This window comes from Zingiber officinale, chromosome 8A, assembly GCF_018446385.1.
Source record: "Zingiber officinale cultivar Zhangliang chromosome 8A, Zo_v1.1, whole genome shotgun sequence".
Taxonomy (NCBI): Eukaryota; Viridiplantae; Streptophyta; class Magnoliopsida; order Zingiberales; family Zingiberaceae; genus Zingiber; species Zingiber officinale.
In genome coordinates, this window is record NC_056000.1 from 59,640,306 (window position 1) to 59,659,910 (window position 19,605).

Sequence of the window (19,605 nt, forward strand, 5' to 3'; positions counted from 1 at the left end):
TCCATCTAATTGCCCTTTGTGTGTGACCCTATAGGTTCTTGTAACGTTGGCAATGTTCCTAAATCCATTTAGAAACATAAGTAATGAGCGGTATCTAGCAACACATCATTACTACCCAAGTTACAAGAATGTTGAGATCCAACATCACCTTGTGACTACTAATTATGACTCTCACAATATGTGACAATGTCCTTCTATCCTTGACATCTAAATTGATCAAATGAGGCATAGACCGTGTCATCCTTCAATCAATTTATATTTTGAACTCTAAGTAGACTCACTCTAATCAAATGAGCTCAATATCTCATATTGACTCATTTGGGCATGGTCATGCACTTAGTGATCTCACTCTATCAAGAATAATGATGTCACTCTCGTCATATAGGAGGGATAGATCTCATCTACATCACTCACATCCCTCCGCATAATTTGTTACATACCCAGTAATCGCCTTTATAGTCCACCCAGTTACGGGTGACGTTTGACGAAGCCAAAGTATGCAACTCCTTATGTAGGAAACCATGGTGACTTCAGGTCCAAGGACTGATAGTCATACTAATAGTCACATGAGAAAGTATATGACACTCATATAACGATCCATGATACTTTCTCATGGTGGGCCATTCAGTATACATTCTCCAATGTATACCCATGTGTCAACTTGATATCTCTATATCCATGACTTGTGAGATCAAGTCATCGAGTTGACCTACATGCTAGTCTCGTCGCATTAACATTATCCCTGAATGTTAATACTTGACTAGGAATGATTAAGAGTAGCGTTCTCTATATTATTTCACTATCGATTCAACCAATCGATTGATATAGATAAGAACCTTCTACTCAAGGATGCTATTATACTTAATTATTTGGCACCAATACAAGTAAGCATAATAACCATAAAGAAAATGCCTTTATAAATATATAGGAATATAATACATCGAGTCCATATAACAATCATCACATGATTGGCTCTAGGGCTCTAACTAACAATCTCCCATTAGCACTAGTGCCAATCAGTGTAGGCTCTAAGGCCCAATGACCTAGTGTGACCATCATACTTTCTCTGTGCCAGAGCCTTGGTCAAGGGATCAGCGACGTTAGCTTCTGTGGGTACTCTGCAAATCTTCACATCTCCTCTATCGATGATCTCTCAAATGACATGGAAGCGCCTTAGTATGTGTTTGGTCCGCTGGTGTGAGCGAGGTTCTTAGCCTGCGCAATTGCTCCATTGTTGTCACAATAGAGCTCAATAGGATCTGCTATGCTAGGAATCACCCCAAGCTCAGTAATGAACTTGCGGATCCAAACTGTCTCCTTTGCTGCTTCTGATGCAGCAATATACTTGGCCTCTATTGTAGAATCAGCAACTGTGTCCTGCTTCGAACTCTTCCAGCTCACAGCACCACCATTCAAGCAAAACACGAACCCATACTGCGATCTATAGTCATCCTGGTCAGTTTGGAGGCTGGCATCACTGTAACCCTTTATAGCTAGCTCATCATCGCCTCCATATATCAAGAAATATTCTTTAGTCCTTCTCAAGTACTTAAGAATATTCTTGACCGCTATCCAGTGACACTCACCTGGATCTGACTGGTATCTGCTCATCATGCTCAAAGTATATGAAACATCAGGACGAGTACATAGCATGACGTACATGATAGATCCTATGGCTGAAGCATAAGGGATCTTACCCATGCGGTCTCTCTCCTCTCTAGAAGAGGGACTTTGAGTCTTCGAAAGACTCACACCATGTGACAACGACAGAAATACTTTCTTGGAATTATGCATGGCAAACCATAGTAATATCTTATCAACATATGTACTCTGACTTAGGCCAAGCAATCTCTTAGATCTATCTCTATAGATCTTTATGCCTAGAATGCAGGCTGCTTCACCTAAGTCCTTCATTGAGAAACAATTCCCAAGCTAAGTCTTGACAGACTGCAGCAAAGGAATGTCATTCTCAATGAGTAGTATGTCATCCACATACAATACAAGGAAGACAACTGTGTTCTCAACAACCTTCTTGTAGACACAGGGTTCATCTTCATTCTTGATGAAACCAAACTGTTTGATCGCATCATCGAATCGAAGATTCTAGCTCTGAGAAGCTTGCTTTAGTCCATAAATGGACTTATGCAGCTTGCATACTCTGCCAGTATGCTGTGGATCTACAAAACCCTCAGGTTGTGTCATGAATACATCCTCAAGCAAGTTTCCATTCAGAAACACAGTTTTGACATCCATCTGCCAGATCTCATAATCGTGGTATGCTGCAATAGGAAGCATGATCCGAATGGACTTAAACATCGTTACTGGAGAAAAAGTTTCATCATAGTCAATACCATGAATTTGCTTGAAACCTTTAGCTACCAAGCGATCCTTATAGGTAATAAGTCCATCCATGTTAGTCTTTCTCTTAAAGACCCACCTACACCCAATGGGTTTGACTCCTTCAGGTGGATCAACCAAAGTTCATACTTGGTTGGTGTACATGGATTCCATCTCGGATCTCATGGCTTCTAGCCATGACTCAGAATCTGGTCTTATCACAGCTTCCTGATAGGAGGTAGGCTCATTCTCAACGAGCATAACGTCATCACGGTCAGACAAGAGAAATGAGTATCTCTCAGGCTGACGACGTACCCTATCAGACCTGCGAAGAGGTAGGTCTACTTGAACTGGTTGTTGTTCCTCAACTCCTTGTGGAACAATCTCATCATCCACAACACTTTGTGGTTCTAGTTCAACTTCCATCAAGGCTTCAGTGCTATGGTCCATATCTTGAACTTCTTCAAGATCGAGCGTACTCCCACTAGTTTTTCTAGAAACAAAGTCTCTTTCTAGAAATACCCCAGTCTTAGCCACAACTACTTTGTGTTGATTGGGAATGTAGAAGTAATATCCCTTCGTTTCCTTGAGATATCCTATAAAATAGCACTTATCAGATTTGGGTCCCAGTTTGTCTGAGACTTAACGTCGAACGTAAGCCTCACAACCCCAAATCCTCATAAAAGACACCTGGGCATCTCTCCCAGTCCATATCCTATATGATGTCTTTATCACAGCCTTGGATGGAACACGGTTAAGTATGAAGGATGTTGTATCTAGAGCATAGCCCCAAAGAGATATAGGAAGATATGTGTGACTCATCATAGATCGCACCATATCTAATAAGGTACAATTCCTCCTTTTGGATACACCATTCCACTGTGGTGTTCCAGGAGGAGTGAGTTGGGATAGAATCTCACACTCAGCTAGATAGTCACGAAACTCATGGCTAAGGTATTCACCACCTCGATCTAATCGAAATATCTTAATACTCTTGCCAAGCTGGTTTTGTACTTCATTCTTGAATGCTTTAAACTTTTCAAAGGATTCTGACTTATGTGTCATCAAATACACATAACTATATCTACTGAAGTCATCAGTAAATGTAATGAAGTACCTATAACCACCTCTGGCAGTGACATTGAAAGGGCCACATACATCACTATGTATAAGTCCTAACAAGTCAGTCGCTCTTTTGCTGTGTCCACTAAAGGGAGTCTTGGTCATCTTGCCCAGTAGGCATGACTCGCATGTCTCATATGATTCAAAATTAAATAAGTCCAGCAAACCATCTTTATGGAGCTGGGATAAGCGTTTGTCATTTATATGACCTAAGCGCAATGCCAGAGATAGGTTTGATTCATGTCATTTGACATGAACCTTTTGGTACTTATGTTATAGATGGGGTTCTCTAAGTCTAGAATGTAGAGTCCGTTCATCAGAGGTGCACTACAATAGAACATATCATTTAAATAGACGGAACAATATTTGTTCTTTATTATAAATGAAAAACCTTTCTTGTCTAAACAAGAAACTGAAATGATGTTCTTGGTAAGAGCATGCACATAACAACATTCATCTAATTCTAGTACAAGCCCAGAGGACAGAGATAGATAGTAAGTCCCTACATCAACAGCAGCAACCCGTGCTCCATTGTCTACTCGTAGGTCCACCTCGCCCTTTGTCAATGTCCTACTATTTCTCTGCGCCTGCACATTAGTACAAATGTGAGAAGCACATCCGGTATCCAATACCCACGATGTAGAAATAGATAGATTGACTTCTATAACATATATACCTGAAGTAGAAGTCTCACTTCTCTTCTTCTTAAGATCTTCCAAATATACTTTGCAGTTCCTCTTCCAGTGCCCGGTCTGACCGCAGTGGAAGCAGGTAGCATCCTTGGCAACCCCTCCTTTAGGTTTCAGTGTCTTGCATTTGCCCTTGTCTTGGGACTTTCCCTTACCTTTAGGCTTGCCCTTGCCTTTATGTTTTTGCACCATCAAAATGGAGTTGGGCTTTACCTTCTTAAGGTTTAGCTCAGCAGTTCTCAACATGCTTAGCAGCTCGGGCAGTGGCTTGTCAATTTCGTTCATGTTGTAATTCATGACAAATTGACTGTAGCTCTCTGACAAGGATTGTAAGATCAAGTCTGTGGCAAGCTCTTGGCTAAGTGGGAATCCCAACCTCTGTAGGTTTTCTATGTACCCAATCATCTTAAGCACATATGGACCTACAGGAGTCCCATCTTGCATCTTGCACTGAAACAATGCCTTGGAGATCTCAAATCTCTCGTGCCTTGCTTGTCCTTGATATAGTTGACGAAGATGTTCAACCATATCATAAGCTGACATCAACTCATGTTGCTTCTAAAGCTCAGAGTTCATGGTTGCGAGCATGAGGCATGACACATCTAATGCGTCATCTTGATGCTTCTTGTAAGCATCTCGGTCAACTCGCGTGGCAGTGGCAGGAGATGCCTCCGGAATGGGCTGCTCCAGGACGTACAATTTTCTCTCTTGAGTGAGAATAATTCTCAGATTCCTGTACCAGTCTAGGAAATTAGCTCCATTGAGCTTGTCCTTATCAAGGACAGAACGCAGGGAGAAGGAGTTCGTGTTTGTCGACATGGCAATCTACAACAGAAAAATACAGAAAATAAATATCATATTCCACTAATCATTTAATTAGGCCTTTAATTAAATGATGCTCCCACTGAATTATAGGGCCTTAGTAGGAATCAAATCATGGATGTGGTTAAACCACACTACTAGATTCATACCGATTAGCTATAACTCTCATGGGACAAGATCCACATCATACTACGCCTTGAGTTAGCTTTGGCTAAATCGCCCAAGACCTAGTATGATCGGTAGATAACTAATTATCAATTACATTTCTATGCAACTCTTGTTTATAGGATCAAAATCCGCATTTATAAAAAACCTCGAGTTAGCTTTGGTGGCTAAATCGCCCAAGATTTAGTATAAATGTGATTTTATCCTATTTTCCAACCGTTGGAAAAATGTCTATAGTTATACTCGATCCAATTGAGTTAACTAGTTATACTTAATCCAATTAAGTTTGTACTCACCCAAGCTTTGATAGGCAGAACCAAGATTGTCCCTCCGCACCCTACCAAGATAATATGCGTTGCTCTGCTTTGGCAGATTCAAAAACAACAAATGATCGAGGTAGTGATGGATATCAAAACTTGGTAGGCATATCGAGTTGAGTTGATTAAGATCTAATCTAATCATGGATTCGTATCTTATACGCATTAAGACACTAATTATCCTACACTAGCATGCATCACATACACACAAGAAATTAATAATTAAATTTTGATTAGGTCATGGCCCTACTACGATCTTATCAAGCCAATGAGAAGATCGGACGGTGAACCTAGGGTCAACAGCTTCTTCAAGCTCCTCCCTTTGACTGCCATGTGTTGCTCGCACCCTCCTCATCGTTCCTTCTCGAGTGGGCCTTCCATCGCTCCATTTTATACATTACAAATATGAAACTCGAGTTACATTCGAGTCTAAAAATCTATTTACATCAGGAAATAAAAGGAGAGGTACGACGCGCAGGTCGCATATAATATATACAGCACACACAACACACAAAAATGGCACGCAGGCCATATTATGAATTACAACACATTTTGTCCAATCAAATTGGGTTTTTGGGCCATGACCATCACAAAATCATGCATAATTCTAAATTATATATTATATATATATTTCTATAATTTTACTACTATTTTTACGATTTTATGAGTCGCATCTTCCCAGCGGTCCCGTTTAACGATTTTCGGGCGCGATCGCAGGACAATGCCCCTTACGGGATTAGGGGCATCACCCCTTCTCGTGAAATGAGTATCACGAGTGTCCTATTACAATCTCACAGCACCTTAATCCGCTGTCCCAAAACAATTTGGGTGAGACCTTGCCATTTCGGAAGGTTTTTCTCGGTAGTCGAAGCCTACAAGTGTTCAAGCACTTGTTGCTTCGTCTCTACGAGAAAAATACTCATAAAATGCATAAAAATAGCAAAGTTACAGAAACTTACAGATCTGATATTTTTCATAAAAATGCAAACGAAACATGTACACACTTCGCACGTGGCTCTGATATCACTGTTGGGACTTTCGGGCCGCAAAAACCGATTTTTGCATTGCGGAAACCCCGAAGTCTTGCCACGGATCCATGCGAAGATATACAAAATTTTACATGTACATGTTTGTTATCCTAGATCTACCTTAGATCTACATGAAAAGGAGGTATACCTTTGAAGCGAAGCCCTTCGCAAATCCCACTCGTCCAAGGTCCGTCGGATCTCAAGTGTGTTCAAGTGTACACACCTCTAGAAGTATCCACACGAACAAGAGATAGAGAGGAAACCTTAGAGTGTGCTAGCACCCCAAGGAGTCTCAGCAAGGATGAGAGGGAAAGAAGAGAGGAAGAGAGGAGGAAGAATTAGCACACAATTGCACTTATTCCCTCCTCTTAAGTGGTCGGCCACTTCAATGTGAGTTTGTAACCTCCATGGAATATCAAGAGTCAAGGCTCTTGGTTTCCCTCATGAGGTGGCATACCATGAAGTTGCCTTGATGATGTGGCACATCATCATTGGTCGGCCCTATGCCAAGTCACAATGACATGGCATTTTGTCAAGTTAAGGTCAAGTCAAACTTGACTCTTCATCTTCCCTCTCATGTCAAGTCAAACTTGACTTAAATCCCCATGGTTGATCAAATCTAACCATAGATTCAAGTCAATTTGATTTAATGAATCTATATTCATGAATTAAATCGACTCAATGAATCCAAGTCTAAATTAGACTCATTTGACACATGAATCAAATTGAGTCCAACTCAATTAGTTTATTTTGGATTACTCTTAATCTAATTTGGTTCATCACATGAACCTAATCCTCTAGGTTCATCAAATGAACCTAACTTCCATCTAATTGCCCTTTGTGTGTGACCCTATAGGTTCTTGTAACGTTGGCAATGTTCCGAAATCCATTTAGAAACATAAGTAATGAGCGGTATCTAGCAACACATCATTACTACCCAAGTTACAAGAATGTTGAGATCCAACATCACCTTGTGACTACTAATTGTGACTCGCACAATATGTGACAATGTCCTTCTATCCTTGACATCTAAATTGATCAAATGAGGCATAGACCGTGTCATCCTTCAATCAATTTATATTTTGAACTCTAAGTAGACTCACTCTAATCAAATGAGCTCAATATCTCATATTGACTCATTTGGGCATGGTCAAGCACTTAGTGATCTCACTCTATCAAGAATAATGATGTCACTCTCGTCATATAGGAGGGATAGATCCCATCTACATCACTCACATCCCTCCGCATAATTTGTTACATACCCAGTAATCGCCTTTATAGTCCACCCAGTTACGGGTAACGTTTGACGAAGCCAAAGTATGCAACTCCTTATGTAGGAAACCATGGTGACTTCAGGTCCAAGGACTGATAGTCATACTAATAGTCACATGAGAAAGTATATGACACTCATATAACGATCCATGATACTTTCTCATGGCGGGCCATTCAGTATACATTCTCCAATGCATACCCATGTGTCAACTTGATATCTCTATATCCATGACTTGTAAGATCAAGTCATCGAGTTGACCTACATGCTAGTCTCATCGCATTAATATTGTCCCTGAATGTTAATACTTGACTAGGAATGATTAAGAGTAGCGTTCTCTATATCATCTCACTATCGATTCAACCAATTGATTGATATAGTTAAGAACCTTCTACTCAAGGACGCTATTATACTTAGTTATTTGGCACCAATACAAGTAAGTATAATAACCATAAAGAAAATACCTTTATAAATATATAGGAATATGATACATCGAGTTCATGCAACAATCATCACATGATTGGCTCTAGGGCTCTAACTAACATAGCCCATGAGTAAAAATTGTTCTTAAGGAAATTAAAGGACACGTCTAATCTAGTACCAACTGTACAAGATGAAATATCACAAGAAACTACAACACGTATCACAAATGATACACAATTGTAGAAAGTGTCTCGTCGTAGTGGGAGGGTTGTTAGGCAACCTAAAAGATTCATGTTTTGGGAGAGTCTTTGGACTTGATCCCTGGTGGACATGAACCTGATCCCCGGACATATGATAAAGCGCTCCAAGATAAAGATGCAGCGTCTTTGTAAAGAGCAATGAATACAGAATTAGAATATATGTATTCTAATAAAGTCTGGGAGCTTGTAGAATCTCCAAAAGGTGTAAAAATCATTGGGTGAAAATAAGTCTATAATAGGAAAAGAGGGATAGACAGGAAGGTGGAAACTTTCAAAGCAAGGTTTGTTGAAAAGGAAACTTTTTCACCGATAGTCATGCTTAAGTCTATCCGAATTCTTTTATCTATTACTACTCATATGGACTATGAGATTTAAGCAAGTGGATGTCAAGACAGCTTTCCTTAATAGAAAACATCCATATATAGCAACCAGAAGGGTTCATTGCAAAGAGCATCTTGTGTGCAAGCTTAATCAGTCTATGGACTGAAGTAAAGCTTCAAGGTCTTGGAACATCCGGTTTAATAAAATAATCCAGTCGTATGGATTTATTCAGTGAACAGATGAGTCTTGTGTAAACAAGGAGTGTGATGGAAGCGTGGTGGTATTTCTTGTACTATACATAGATGACATTTTTGATAGTTGGAAACAATATCAAAGTGTTGTCGGAAGTAAGGGTATGGTTGTCCAAACAATTCAATATGAAGGACTTGGGGGAATGCACATATTCTTAGGATCAAAGTAATAAGGGATCGCAAGAAAAGAATATTATGCTTATCCCAAACTTCATATATCGATACAATCCTTGCTCGTTTTAGCATGCAAGACTCTAAGAAAGATTTTCTACCTTTTAGGCATGGAGTAGCTTTATCTAAAAAGATGTCTCTGAAGACATCAAAGGAGATAAAGGACATGAAGGCAGTTCCTTATGCTTCGGCTGTCGGAAGCCTAATGAATGTTATGCTATGTACGAGACCAGATATCTGTTTTGCCGAAGCATGGTTAACAGATATCAAAGTAACCCTGGACAGGGACATTGGACTGTGGTAAAGCATATATTGAAGTACCTTAGAGGGACTAGAGATTATATGCTAGATTACTAGGTAAATGATTTGATTCCTGTGGGTTACATGGATTTTGACTTCCAATCAGATAGGGGCAATAGTAAGACGACCTCGGGGTTTTGTGTTTACTTTAGGAAGTGAAGCCATGGAGGAGTGTTAAGCATAGGTGTTTTTCCGGACTCCACCATAGAAGCTAAGTATGTGGCAGCCTCTGAGGCAGCCATAGAAGTTATATGGATTAGAAACTTCATGATGGACTTAGACATGATTTCTGATTTGTCCAAAAATTATTATAATTTTTGTAATAATAGTGGGCAGTAACAAACTCGAAGAAACCATAAGTCCATAAGGCAAGTAAACACAATAGAGCGCAAGTACCACCCAATACGAGACATCGTATAATGAGGAGAAGTTGTTGCTGCCTAGATTGCATCAGATAATAGCCTGAGAAATCCTTTCACTAAATGCCCTTAAGGCAAGAGCTTTTGATGGGCATATTGAAGGGTTGAGAATTAGATGTATGGCAGCAGATATGGCAGCTTAGTCTTTTAGTATAAGTGGGAGATTATTAGAGTATATACTAAAAGCTTAGCTTTTGTATAAATATTTATTTAGAAATAAAAAATCACAATGGTCAAATACCTACATTTATATGCTAAGTGTAGTTGTTCAATTAATTTATATTGTAGATAACATGGTGTGTGGTGTCACACACAGAAGATGATGTTATCAATTCCTTATAAATTATAAACAGTAGCTCACGACTAAGATGAAAAGGAACAAACCATTGGAATAGTCATAGTGTAATTAGGTATTAGTTTATCTTAACTAATAAATTACACTAGTACACTCTGAGTGTATTGAGTAGGACCATTTTAGGTAAGTTCTTTTAATACTGACTTAATAAAAGAACTAGACCTTAGTTATTATGGAAGTGTGTGCTCTTAATCCTAATATAATAACAAGCACATATATTTAGAATTTATTTTTTTAACTTATCAAAGGGTGAGATTTAGCTCGATAAATCAATAAGCTCGATAAGTTGAGAAATGATATTACTTATAGTGTGTGTTGTTGATTATAGAAGGAATCTGTGTCCTAGTTATCTAGGTTAAGAATGTCCCCAAGAGGAGCTCATAAGGATTGTCATGTTAAACCCTGCAGGTGGACTTAGTCCGACATACAATGAAGTTGAGTGGTACTACTCTTAGAGCTAGATATTAATTAAGTGAGTTGTCAATAACTTACTTAATTAGTGGGCATTCGTTATCTTAAACACAGGGAGACTAACACACTCATGATAAGAAGGAGCCCATAATGTAATTTGGGATTGGTGCGGTAGTGCAATAATAACTCTCTAGTGGAATGAGTTATTATTGATGAACTTGAGTTGTGTGTTCGGGGAACACGAGATACTCAAGCTCATCGGAAGGTCAAAACCAATTTCTCCTCTAGGTCCCTGTCGTAGCCTCATTAAAGCCTCAAGTCCATCCAAATAAAAGCTCATCTTGGTGTCCAAGAAAGGGGCCGGCCCAAGGCTTGGTGACCAAGCCAAGGGCCGACCACCATCTCCTCAATAGGGTCGGCCCTATGCTTGGTGCCCAAGCAAAAGAGGGGTGTTTTGAATTTTTAAAATCTTCTCTTTGTATCTATATCTATAAGTTTTAAAAGAGAGATTTTAAAATATAAAACTTTCCTTATTTGAATTAGGCCACAAGGTTTAAAAGAAAGTTTGAAGTTTTAAAACTTTCATTTTTTAACCATCCTCATGGTTTTAAGAAAAAAGGAAGAGAAATTTTAAATTTGAAAATTTTATATTTTTGTAACCATGTTAAAAAAGAAAATTTTAGAAGAGAAGTTTTAAATTTTAAAACTTGGTTTTAATTTTTAAAACTTTCCTTTTTTAACATCCACTTTAGGAAATTAAAAGAGAGCTTGTAAAATTTTATAAGAGGTTATAAAATTTTTTACAAAATTTATTTTTCCTTCCTTTTTAAGGGGTCGGCCACCCTTGCTTGGTGCCCAAGCAAGGGGCCGGCCAAATCATCATCCAATCAATCCATGATTTGGTGATTGATTCGATCAAGAGGAAAAAAAAAAGGAAAAACAAGAGGAAGATTTTAATTTTTGTAAAAAGTCTTTCCTTATTTGCCTTGGGAAAGTAATATAAAAGAAGGGGAGGGGAGGCCTCATGGGAGAACAATTCTTATTCTCTTGTTGGTGATCTCTATAGTGGTCCACCCTCTCTCCATCTATTTTCCCTTTACTCTCTTTTGCTCCTTGGTGGTGGTGGTGGCCGAATACTAGAAGGAGGAGAAGCTCTTTTCGGTGGTGTTCATCTTGGAGGATCATCGCCCACGTAACGTCCAAGGCGAGGCGAGGAATACGGCAGAAGATCTCGAGGTTGTTAGCATACAAAAAGAATGTATAATTAGTAATTGTTTTCCGCATCATGCTAGTTATTTTTCTTTGTAAGAATTCCAAACACAAGAGGCATTAGATTCTAGTTTTTCGGATTTGTTTCGAAGTTGTGTTTTTTTTTGTTTTTTCGAATTTGTGATTCGATTGTTCCTTTTGGTTAAACCTAGAGTTATATAAGGAAATTAAATATTAGCTTTCCTTAAAAGGCTTTGTCTAGGCGGTGGTGGATGCTCCCATACCCAAGAAGGTCATGTGCCTCACCATGTAGTCCTGTAAGTCAATTTTGGAAATTAATATTTAATTAAATTTATAACATATGTGGATTTAGATCAATAGCGTTAAGTTCCGCTAGCGATCCAAATCTAAACCATTAAAAACAGATAAGTTAAATTTGGAATCAATAATGTTAAGTTCCGTTTGTGATTCCTAATTTAACTTCTAAAGAACACAATAGGTTGTTTAAGAAAAGTTCGACACTTGTACAAAATTTTTGTATAGTGGAACTGGTACGATCTTCCTAGGACCAACCAACAGCATCTCCTGACACCTGGACCCTCTCTGTGCGTCTCCCAGCTGTGCAAACTTTATCTCCACACAACGACTTCACAACGATGCGAATATTGAACTTTTTCATGTCCGGGTGCTTGGACCATGTCCAGGTGCCCGGACCGTTGCTAATATAGACCCGAAGGTGATCCACAGTAACGACTCTACAACAAGGCCCTAGATCGTTAGTGGCCTTGGTTGTCCGGGCGCTCGAACTAATCAGCCCAGTGTTGACCCATTCGGTGCCTTCTCCAATTGCTATCTTCGTCTCCGTTCGCTTGGATAATCCTCCAGCCTTCCAGAGTTGATCAGCTCACTCAAACCCAACTCCAGTCTTCTCCTCGAGCAGTCTTCCACTACAGTTTCTCGTCCCGCAAAAGAGCCGCACGCATTCTTCTCGCTCCATCGATGTACTCTTCCGCAGCTTCTCATCCCTCGAATGCACCTAGCTTGTCGACTCAATCCTCATGCCATCTTTGTCATCTGCCTCATCTTCCGCTCAAGTTCTTGTATTCCTAAGTTCTTATATACTTAGACACAAGGATCAAAACATCACAGGACTTAACATGACTTGGTTGATTATATTAAAAATATCACGGGGTACTTAGAATCTCCTTCTTTTGATATGGATTAACCCAAGTTAAGTTAGAGTTAAACCAAAATATTAAAAATAAATATGTAATATTAAATTCAATAAATTGGGAAAAAATTATTCCTCTCCTTAGACTTAAACTTATTTCTCCCTCTTTGATCACATTAAAAATAGAAATAAACATTAAAAAAAAATTGGAAAAAATAATTAAAGGAGTTACATGAATAATGACTAACATTTAGAAAATTTTGAGAATTATTTTTTGAAAAACTGAATTTTTATTATATAAAAACTAGTTTTTGAAGAAATAATTTTTTTAAAAAATTAATCTTTAAAAAATTTAAACTTTTTTTCACTATTAAACATACTTGTCGAGATAAAGTTTTTACAAGAAAAAAAACATTAACATTAAGAAAATTTAATTATTTTACGTAAAAAAATATACTTGTAAAGGAAAATACTTAGAAAATAGATTTTTAGCTCAAAAAATCTTGTAACTTTTTCTAAATATGTAAAATAGAAATTATATTTATAAAAAAAATTAATTTTTTTTGAAGATTGTAGGATTGAAAAGAATTTAGATATTTCTACAATGGTATGATATTATCCACTTTGGACCTAAGCCCTCATGGTTTTACTCTAGGACTCTACCCAAAATGTCTCATGCCAATAGATATATCTTTTCCTTATAAACCCATAATCTTTCTCATGTATTTTCAATATGGGACTTGTTTACAACCGTGCAACCCAACATATTCTCATTTTGAAAATTTTTAATATTAAAAATTAATATTTTGATAAAAAATCATAGAAAATTATTTAACAATTATAATTTTTTTAAAAAAAATTGATGGAGAACATAATATTCTATCACAAAAAATAATTTTTTCAAAAATAAATTTGCAAAATAATTTAAAATTTAAAAATATGATTTTTGTTTAATATAAAATTTAATATACAGTTAAAAAATTCTAAAAAAAATTTGTTAGTAGACATTATTTCCATTTTACACAGATAAAATTTTGAGCAGAAAAGATGACCAGAAAGTTGAAAAAATAATTGATTTTATTAAAAATAATAAATCAAGTAAATTAATTTTCTAGCATGCATTGAAATTAATTTATTGCATGATTTAATATCCAAAATAAATTATTTGAATAATTTTATATCTACTTTTATAATTTGTCCCTTATGATATCTAAAATACCAAGTATGTCTACCATAATTTTTAAACTTTGAATTTGTAAAAGAACTTAAATTTAGTCTTCATCATTCCTTTTCAATAATTCCATTTGTTCTTTTAATTTTTTATTTTAAATTTTAACTTGTCAAAATCTTCTAATCAACCAGAATTTGTTAAAGTTCCTTTTAATTCTAAGTTTTCTTTTATTAATTTTTCATTTTAACTTTCTAATTGACAAGAGTTTTTAGAAAGCATTCTAATGAATTTGTATAATTTGTCGGAAGTTAGAGATCATACCTCACTTTGTCGATCTTATTGTCCGACTCTCCCCCCTCATTGTTGCTTCCTTTTGAAGTAGCTCCCCCTTCGTTGATGCTCTCTATACTCATTTTGGATGAGATTGTTTCGTTGTCTAGTAGGTATTCGGCTATAAAAGCTATTCCGACAATTTTCTCAGTCTCAAAATCTTCAGACGACGACTCGGTGTCCGTCGAAGAGTTGGATTCGACTTCTTTTGGTTCTTCATAGAGCTTCAAGAACTTTTCCCAAATTTCTTTTACATTCTTGTAGTTGCTAATTCTGTCGAATCCCTGAGCAGGCCGAACATTCAAAAGGTGGAACTTAAGCCTTACTATTAGCCATAAAATTGCTGCACTACTTTTTAGTCTATCGATGCTCCTTAAGATCTTTTCATTCTTCACTTTTGGGTACTTCAAAACTATATTTAACTATTAATAAAATATTAAAATTAGTTTTGAAGAAAACCTCCATTCATAGTTTTCAAAATGTGAACTCCCCCTTCAATTTTGGTAGGTAGATGCTAGGTCCGGCCATCTCTCGGTTTTAATCGGCGGTTAGTCCTCCTAAGGCGTCTAGGCTCTGATACCACTTGTTGTTCTCGATGCAGTCGATAAGAGGGGGTGAATTACCTAAAATTACAAATACACCATTCTCACAACTTTCAACTTTAACTAATAAACACTTGTTAAAATAATAGAACTAATGCTGACATCTACCCTGGTTTAGCCCCAAATCCCAAGTGTCATTTCTCAGTCTCGACTTCAGTTGTCGGCATCATCTTTGTCTCAACCCTAAGTCCTAGCACCATCTCTTTATCTTGGTTTCAGTAGATCGCCAACATCAATTCTATCTCAACTTTAATCGCCAACATCATCCCTCTCTCAGCATTGGACTCAGGCATCATCTCTTAGTCTCAGCTTTAGTCACCGACATCATCTCTGTCTCTATCTCTATTTTGTAAGTACCTTGAGGTAGTTTTGTGTAGTCAACAGAGTTAAGTTAGGTTCGGTGTGAATTTGATCCTTGTGTCTAAGTGTGCAAAAACTTAGGAACACAAGAAGTTGAGCGGAAGATACAGCTAGTGAGAAGGATGACACAGGAAGGGACTTGATGGGCTCGATGCAACCGAAGGACAAGGTGTTGCGGAAGAGTACATCGGTAGACGAGAAGGAAGCGCGCCCGATCCGAGAGACGAGAAGCCGGGGAGGAAGGCTGCTCGAGGACAAGGTTAGAGTTGGATTCGGATGAGCTCAACTCCGGTTGGCCGGAGTATCACCCACGCAAAGAGATCGGCTAAGGAGCTGATCTGCCTTATGGAAGGCGCCTTCCATGGCTTGGAAGGCGCCTTCGATTAACAGTGCAAAGACGCCTTCCAACTCATAGAAGGCGTCTTTCAGTGACCGTTAGTGAAGAAAAAGTTTTATTTTTGACAGATAAAACTTATTTAATAAAAGGCGCCTTGGACGGTCCTGGAGATACCTTTCAGCTTCGCATTGAATTTTTCAGAGGCTATAAAAAGACCCCTAGAGTTAGGAAATAATCAACAACCTAAACTACAACTCTTGTAACTCTTTCCTAGCATTTTCTTAAGCTTTTCAATGATTGTAAGAGGCTTCTCCGTCTGCAACGAAAGAGATCTTCTAGTGTCTTTCACTGCCTTGGATCAACAACCACGTAGGTTGTAACCAAGTAAAACTCTGACCTCTTAATCCTTTTTTTTAGTTGTTTAGTTTAGTTTTATAATTTCTATTTTAATTGTATTACTAACCAAATCAAAAGAACGAGAATAGGTTATTTATTTTGTCGACAATTCACCCCCTCTTGTCGGCCCCCGCTGCACCAACATGTTATTGTCCAAGGCCCAAGTGTTATCTCTCAATCTTGGCCTCAATTGCCTATATCATCTCTGTCTCAGCCTTAGTTGTTGGCACCCTCTTGTAGCATTGGACTAACATCCTCTCAGTCTCAGACTTAGATTTTGACTTCAAGGTAACTCCACATTGATGTTACTTTTTTCACTCTCAAGACAGACCTGCACCCTACACAGGCTTGCTGAAAAGGACTATAGGCTTGTTGACAAAGACTGTGAAATATTTTAGGATGCATGACATTCTAAGAATGGAAGAGTGGTTATGAGATTTTTTTTTTTAACGATTGTGAGATTAATGTCAAATCTGGCTGGTCCCCTAGATGCCCCATACTGACACATGGTGTTGGATGAAGGGGGAGGTAATCAACAAAAGTCGGATTTGATCACCTCACCTGCTCCTACTATGATGATGTTTTGTTCTATGTGGAGAGACTCTCCTGACAACTAGATATACACTTGCGAAAGTAACAATAGGGGGTCCGAATTCTCTTCAACTCCTTCAGGTTCTGCCTTTCTTCTCCATCTTCGTTCTTCAACATGTCACCTCAAGCAAATCCTAATTTGAGCATCGGAGTGGAGTGGCTCCGAGATCCGTTCTTGACCAATCTAACCCTCTCCTTGAGTGCATCTCAAGTCTCTTCATCTTCTTCATCGACGGTCTCCGAAGTGTGCACATGTCAAGTAATTCGCCTGATGACTTGATCATCCACAATATTTAATCGGAGTACTTATGAAAGAATCAAGAAAAAGAGAAAGGCAAATCTTTGAATAATCTTCAACGCTATCATTTTTCTTTGGCTTTGAGCTATTATATATAGTTACACGAAACTTTCTATTTGCATGAATGTCAAATATATAATGGTCAAATAGATCCGGCTAGCTAGGGAGAAAGTTGGCTCCATGTTTGTTGATTGATTGATTGTGTTTCCTCATTTAATTTTTCTTATTTATTATGTTACGTTTATTCATAAATTTCCTAACACAGTTCACTCCTGTAGTGTTTTTCTAGTTCATGGTTTACTTATAGATGCCAAGTTACCTGAAATCCATTACTATTAATTGCTTCGGTGAACTACATAACATAGTTTGTTATTATTTGCCCACAAGTTTAAAAATAGCAAAACAATCACCATTTTCAGAGACATAGCTACTCTTCTAAGCACTCACTCCATGGTTTGGCAACGAGATGAAGTTGCCCTTCTCGTTGCACTACTATTCCAGGAGCTTCCCTGGTGTGGAACTCCTCCTCCATCCCGTCAGGCAGCTCCCAATCAAACTGATGCACCAAGTTTGCCAGTGCAATCTCCAAAGAAGCAATGGCGAATTGCATTCCTGGGCAAATTCTTCGGCCCGATCCAAAGGGCATGTACCGGAAATCAGTTCCGTTGAAGTCCACCGTGCCGTCCAAGAACCTCTCCGGCCTGAACTCCTCAGGCGCGTCCCAATGCTTTGGATCTCTACCAATCGCCCACGCGTTCACTAAGATTCTCGTCTTCTTGGGTATGCTGTAACCTTGAATCATGCAGTCATTCAACGTTTGTCGCGGCAGCAGTAATGGAGCTGGGGGGTGCAGCCGCAGGACCTCCTTGATGACGGCCAGCAAGTAGGTCATTTGGTGGAGGTCTTCATCTTTGACAAGGCTCTTTCTGCTCGCTATCCTTCTCACTTCCTCTTGCAATTTCTGCATGGTTGGAGGATTGCGAACGAGCTCGACCATGGCCCATTCTATAGTAATGTAAGATGTGTCTGTGCCAGCTGCGAAAATATCCTGCAAGTGTTTCAAGGAATGAGGAAAAGAGGTGAGATGAAGATAGATAGATCGATGCAGAAAGAAACATCCAAAAAACAGAGTGAATTAAACAATCCAATCAGTTCTAGTTTGAGTCGTCAGAAAAATGACTAGAAGAAGGATCAATCTTACTACAAGAAGCGACTTGAGGTTTCCTGGCTCGAGGTTAAACTCGTTCTTGCCCTGCAGCGACATCAAAACGTCCACGAAATCCTTTTCCTCCTCCTCCTTCTCATCGTGACCGTCCATATTTGATGACGCTCGATCCGCATGCTCCTTGATGACCTGATCCAGCAGCTCCTCCCACCTCTTCCTGAGCTTCCTGGCCCTCGTCACGTAACCCAGCAACCCATCCACCCACCCCAGCCACCGGAAGTAGTCCCCGAGGTACACCGCCATCAGCAGCACTGAGTTCTCGTTGCTCAACTCTGCAAAAACTCGGTTCCGCCCTTCCGCTCTCTTGAATTTTCCCGACACCACTCGACAGAGCACGTCGTTCGCGAAGGAATATATGGTTTCGGATAGATTTATGGTGGTCGAGGGCCGAGCCGCGATGGCCGCCATCATGGCTGCCACCTCCTCCTCCCGCGCAAGGTGGTAGGACTGCACCCGCTTGGAGCTGAGCAAGTGGAAGCTAAAGATCTTGCGGAGCTGCCGCCAGTAATCGCCGTAGGGGGCGAAGCCCATGTCTCCGTCGAGGAGGATCTTGGCCGGCGTGATGGCAGGACGTCCGGCACAAACGAGGTCCTGGTGGCGGAGGACGTCACAGGCGGCGTCGGGGGAGGAGACGACGAGGGTGGGGACGTAGCCGAGGTGCAGGAGCATGAGGGGCCCGTGGCAACGGGAGAGGGCGGCGAGGGACTGGTGAACGAGGGGGCCGAGCTGGTGGAGGTTGCCGATGAGAGGAAGCCTTGGAGGTGAGGGGGGGAGATTGGTACCTCCGGAGATCAGTTGTTTCCTGGAGCGCAGCAGGAGGAAGAAAAGGAGAGAAGAGAGGGGAAGAAGGAAGAAGAGAGAGAAGAAAGCCATGTAGTTGCTAATGGACAGGAGACGACAGGTGCCTCTTTGTTTAGCAAAGCAATTTGAAGCAAGGCACATTGGGGTATGTGATATCATTCTTTTTTATAATGAGTGCAATAATATTAAAATCAACCTAAAAGCAAAATTACAAATCACTAGAAATATCTCACAGTTCGCTTAGGTTCGGAGAGATCTTACTTTTGGTCTTCCTTATTTACTAGGCGAAGTGAAATTGACTAAGCACTCTTTCGGTCGATTTAAAGTCCATTAGAACATCTGTAATTGAGTGTTCATTGTGAGTAGGTATTATAATACTCATTCATAAGAAAAAGGAGAGAAAGTGTTCATAGGTTTGAACGTCTTTGAACACCCTCTCTCTTTTAATTTTTT

General features: G+C 39.2%; 1 protein-coding gene across 1 annotated transcript; it reads right to left on the reverse strand.

Annotated features, from left to right (window-relative positions):
• Window positions 1-17,441: 17,441 nt before the first annotated feature.
• LOC122009194 (cytochrome P450 71A1-like) lies at window positions 17,442-19,314 on the reverse strand. The gene is made up of 2 exons (XM_042565261.1): window positions 18,328-19,314; window positions 17,442-18,174 (listed from the first exon to the last, which is right to left on the reverse strand). Exons 1-2 carry the CDS (start codon window positions 19,309-19,311, stop codon window positions 17,554-17,556), a joined length of 1,605 nt encoding a protein of 534 aa, XP_042421195.1. The 5' UTR covers window positions 19,312-19,314; the 3' UTR covers window positions 17,442-17,553.
• Between the last annotated feature and the right edge of the window lie 291 nt (window positions 19,315-19,605).

Bases quoted from the DNA above. Each gene is read 5' to 3' on its own strand.
- LOC122009194 (XM_042565261.1), bottom strand. From the start codon at position 19,311: ATGATATCACATACCCCAATGTGCCTTGCTTCAAATTGCTTTGCTAAA. The intron at 18,175-18,327 runs GTAAGATTGATC...AAACACTTGCAG, and splicing joins ACCTCAAGTCGCTTCTTGTA to GATATTTTCGCAGCTGGCAC.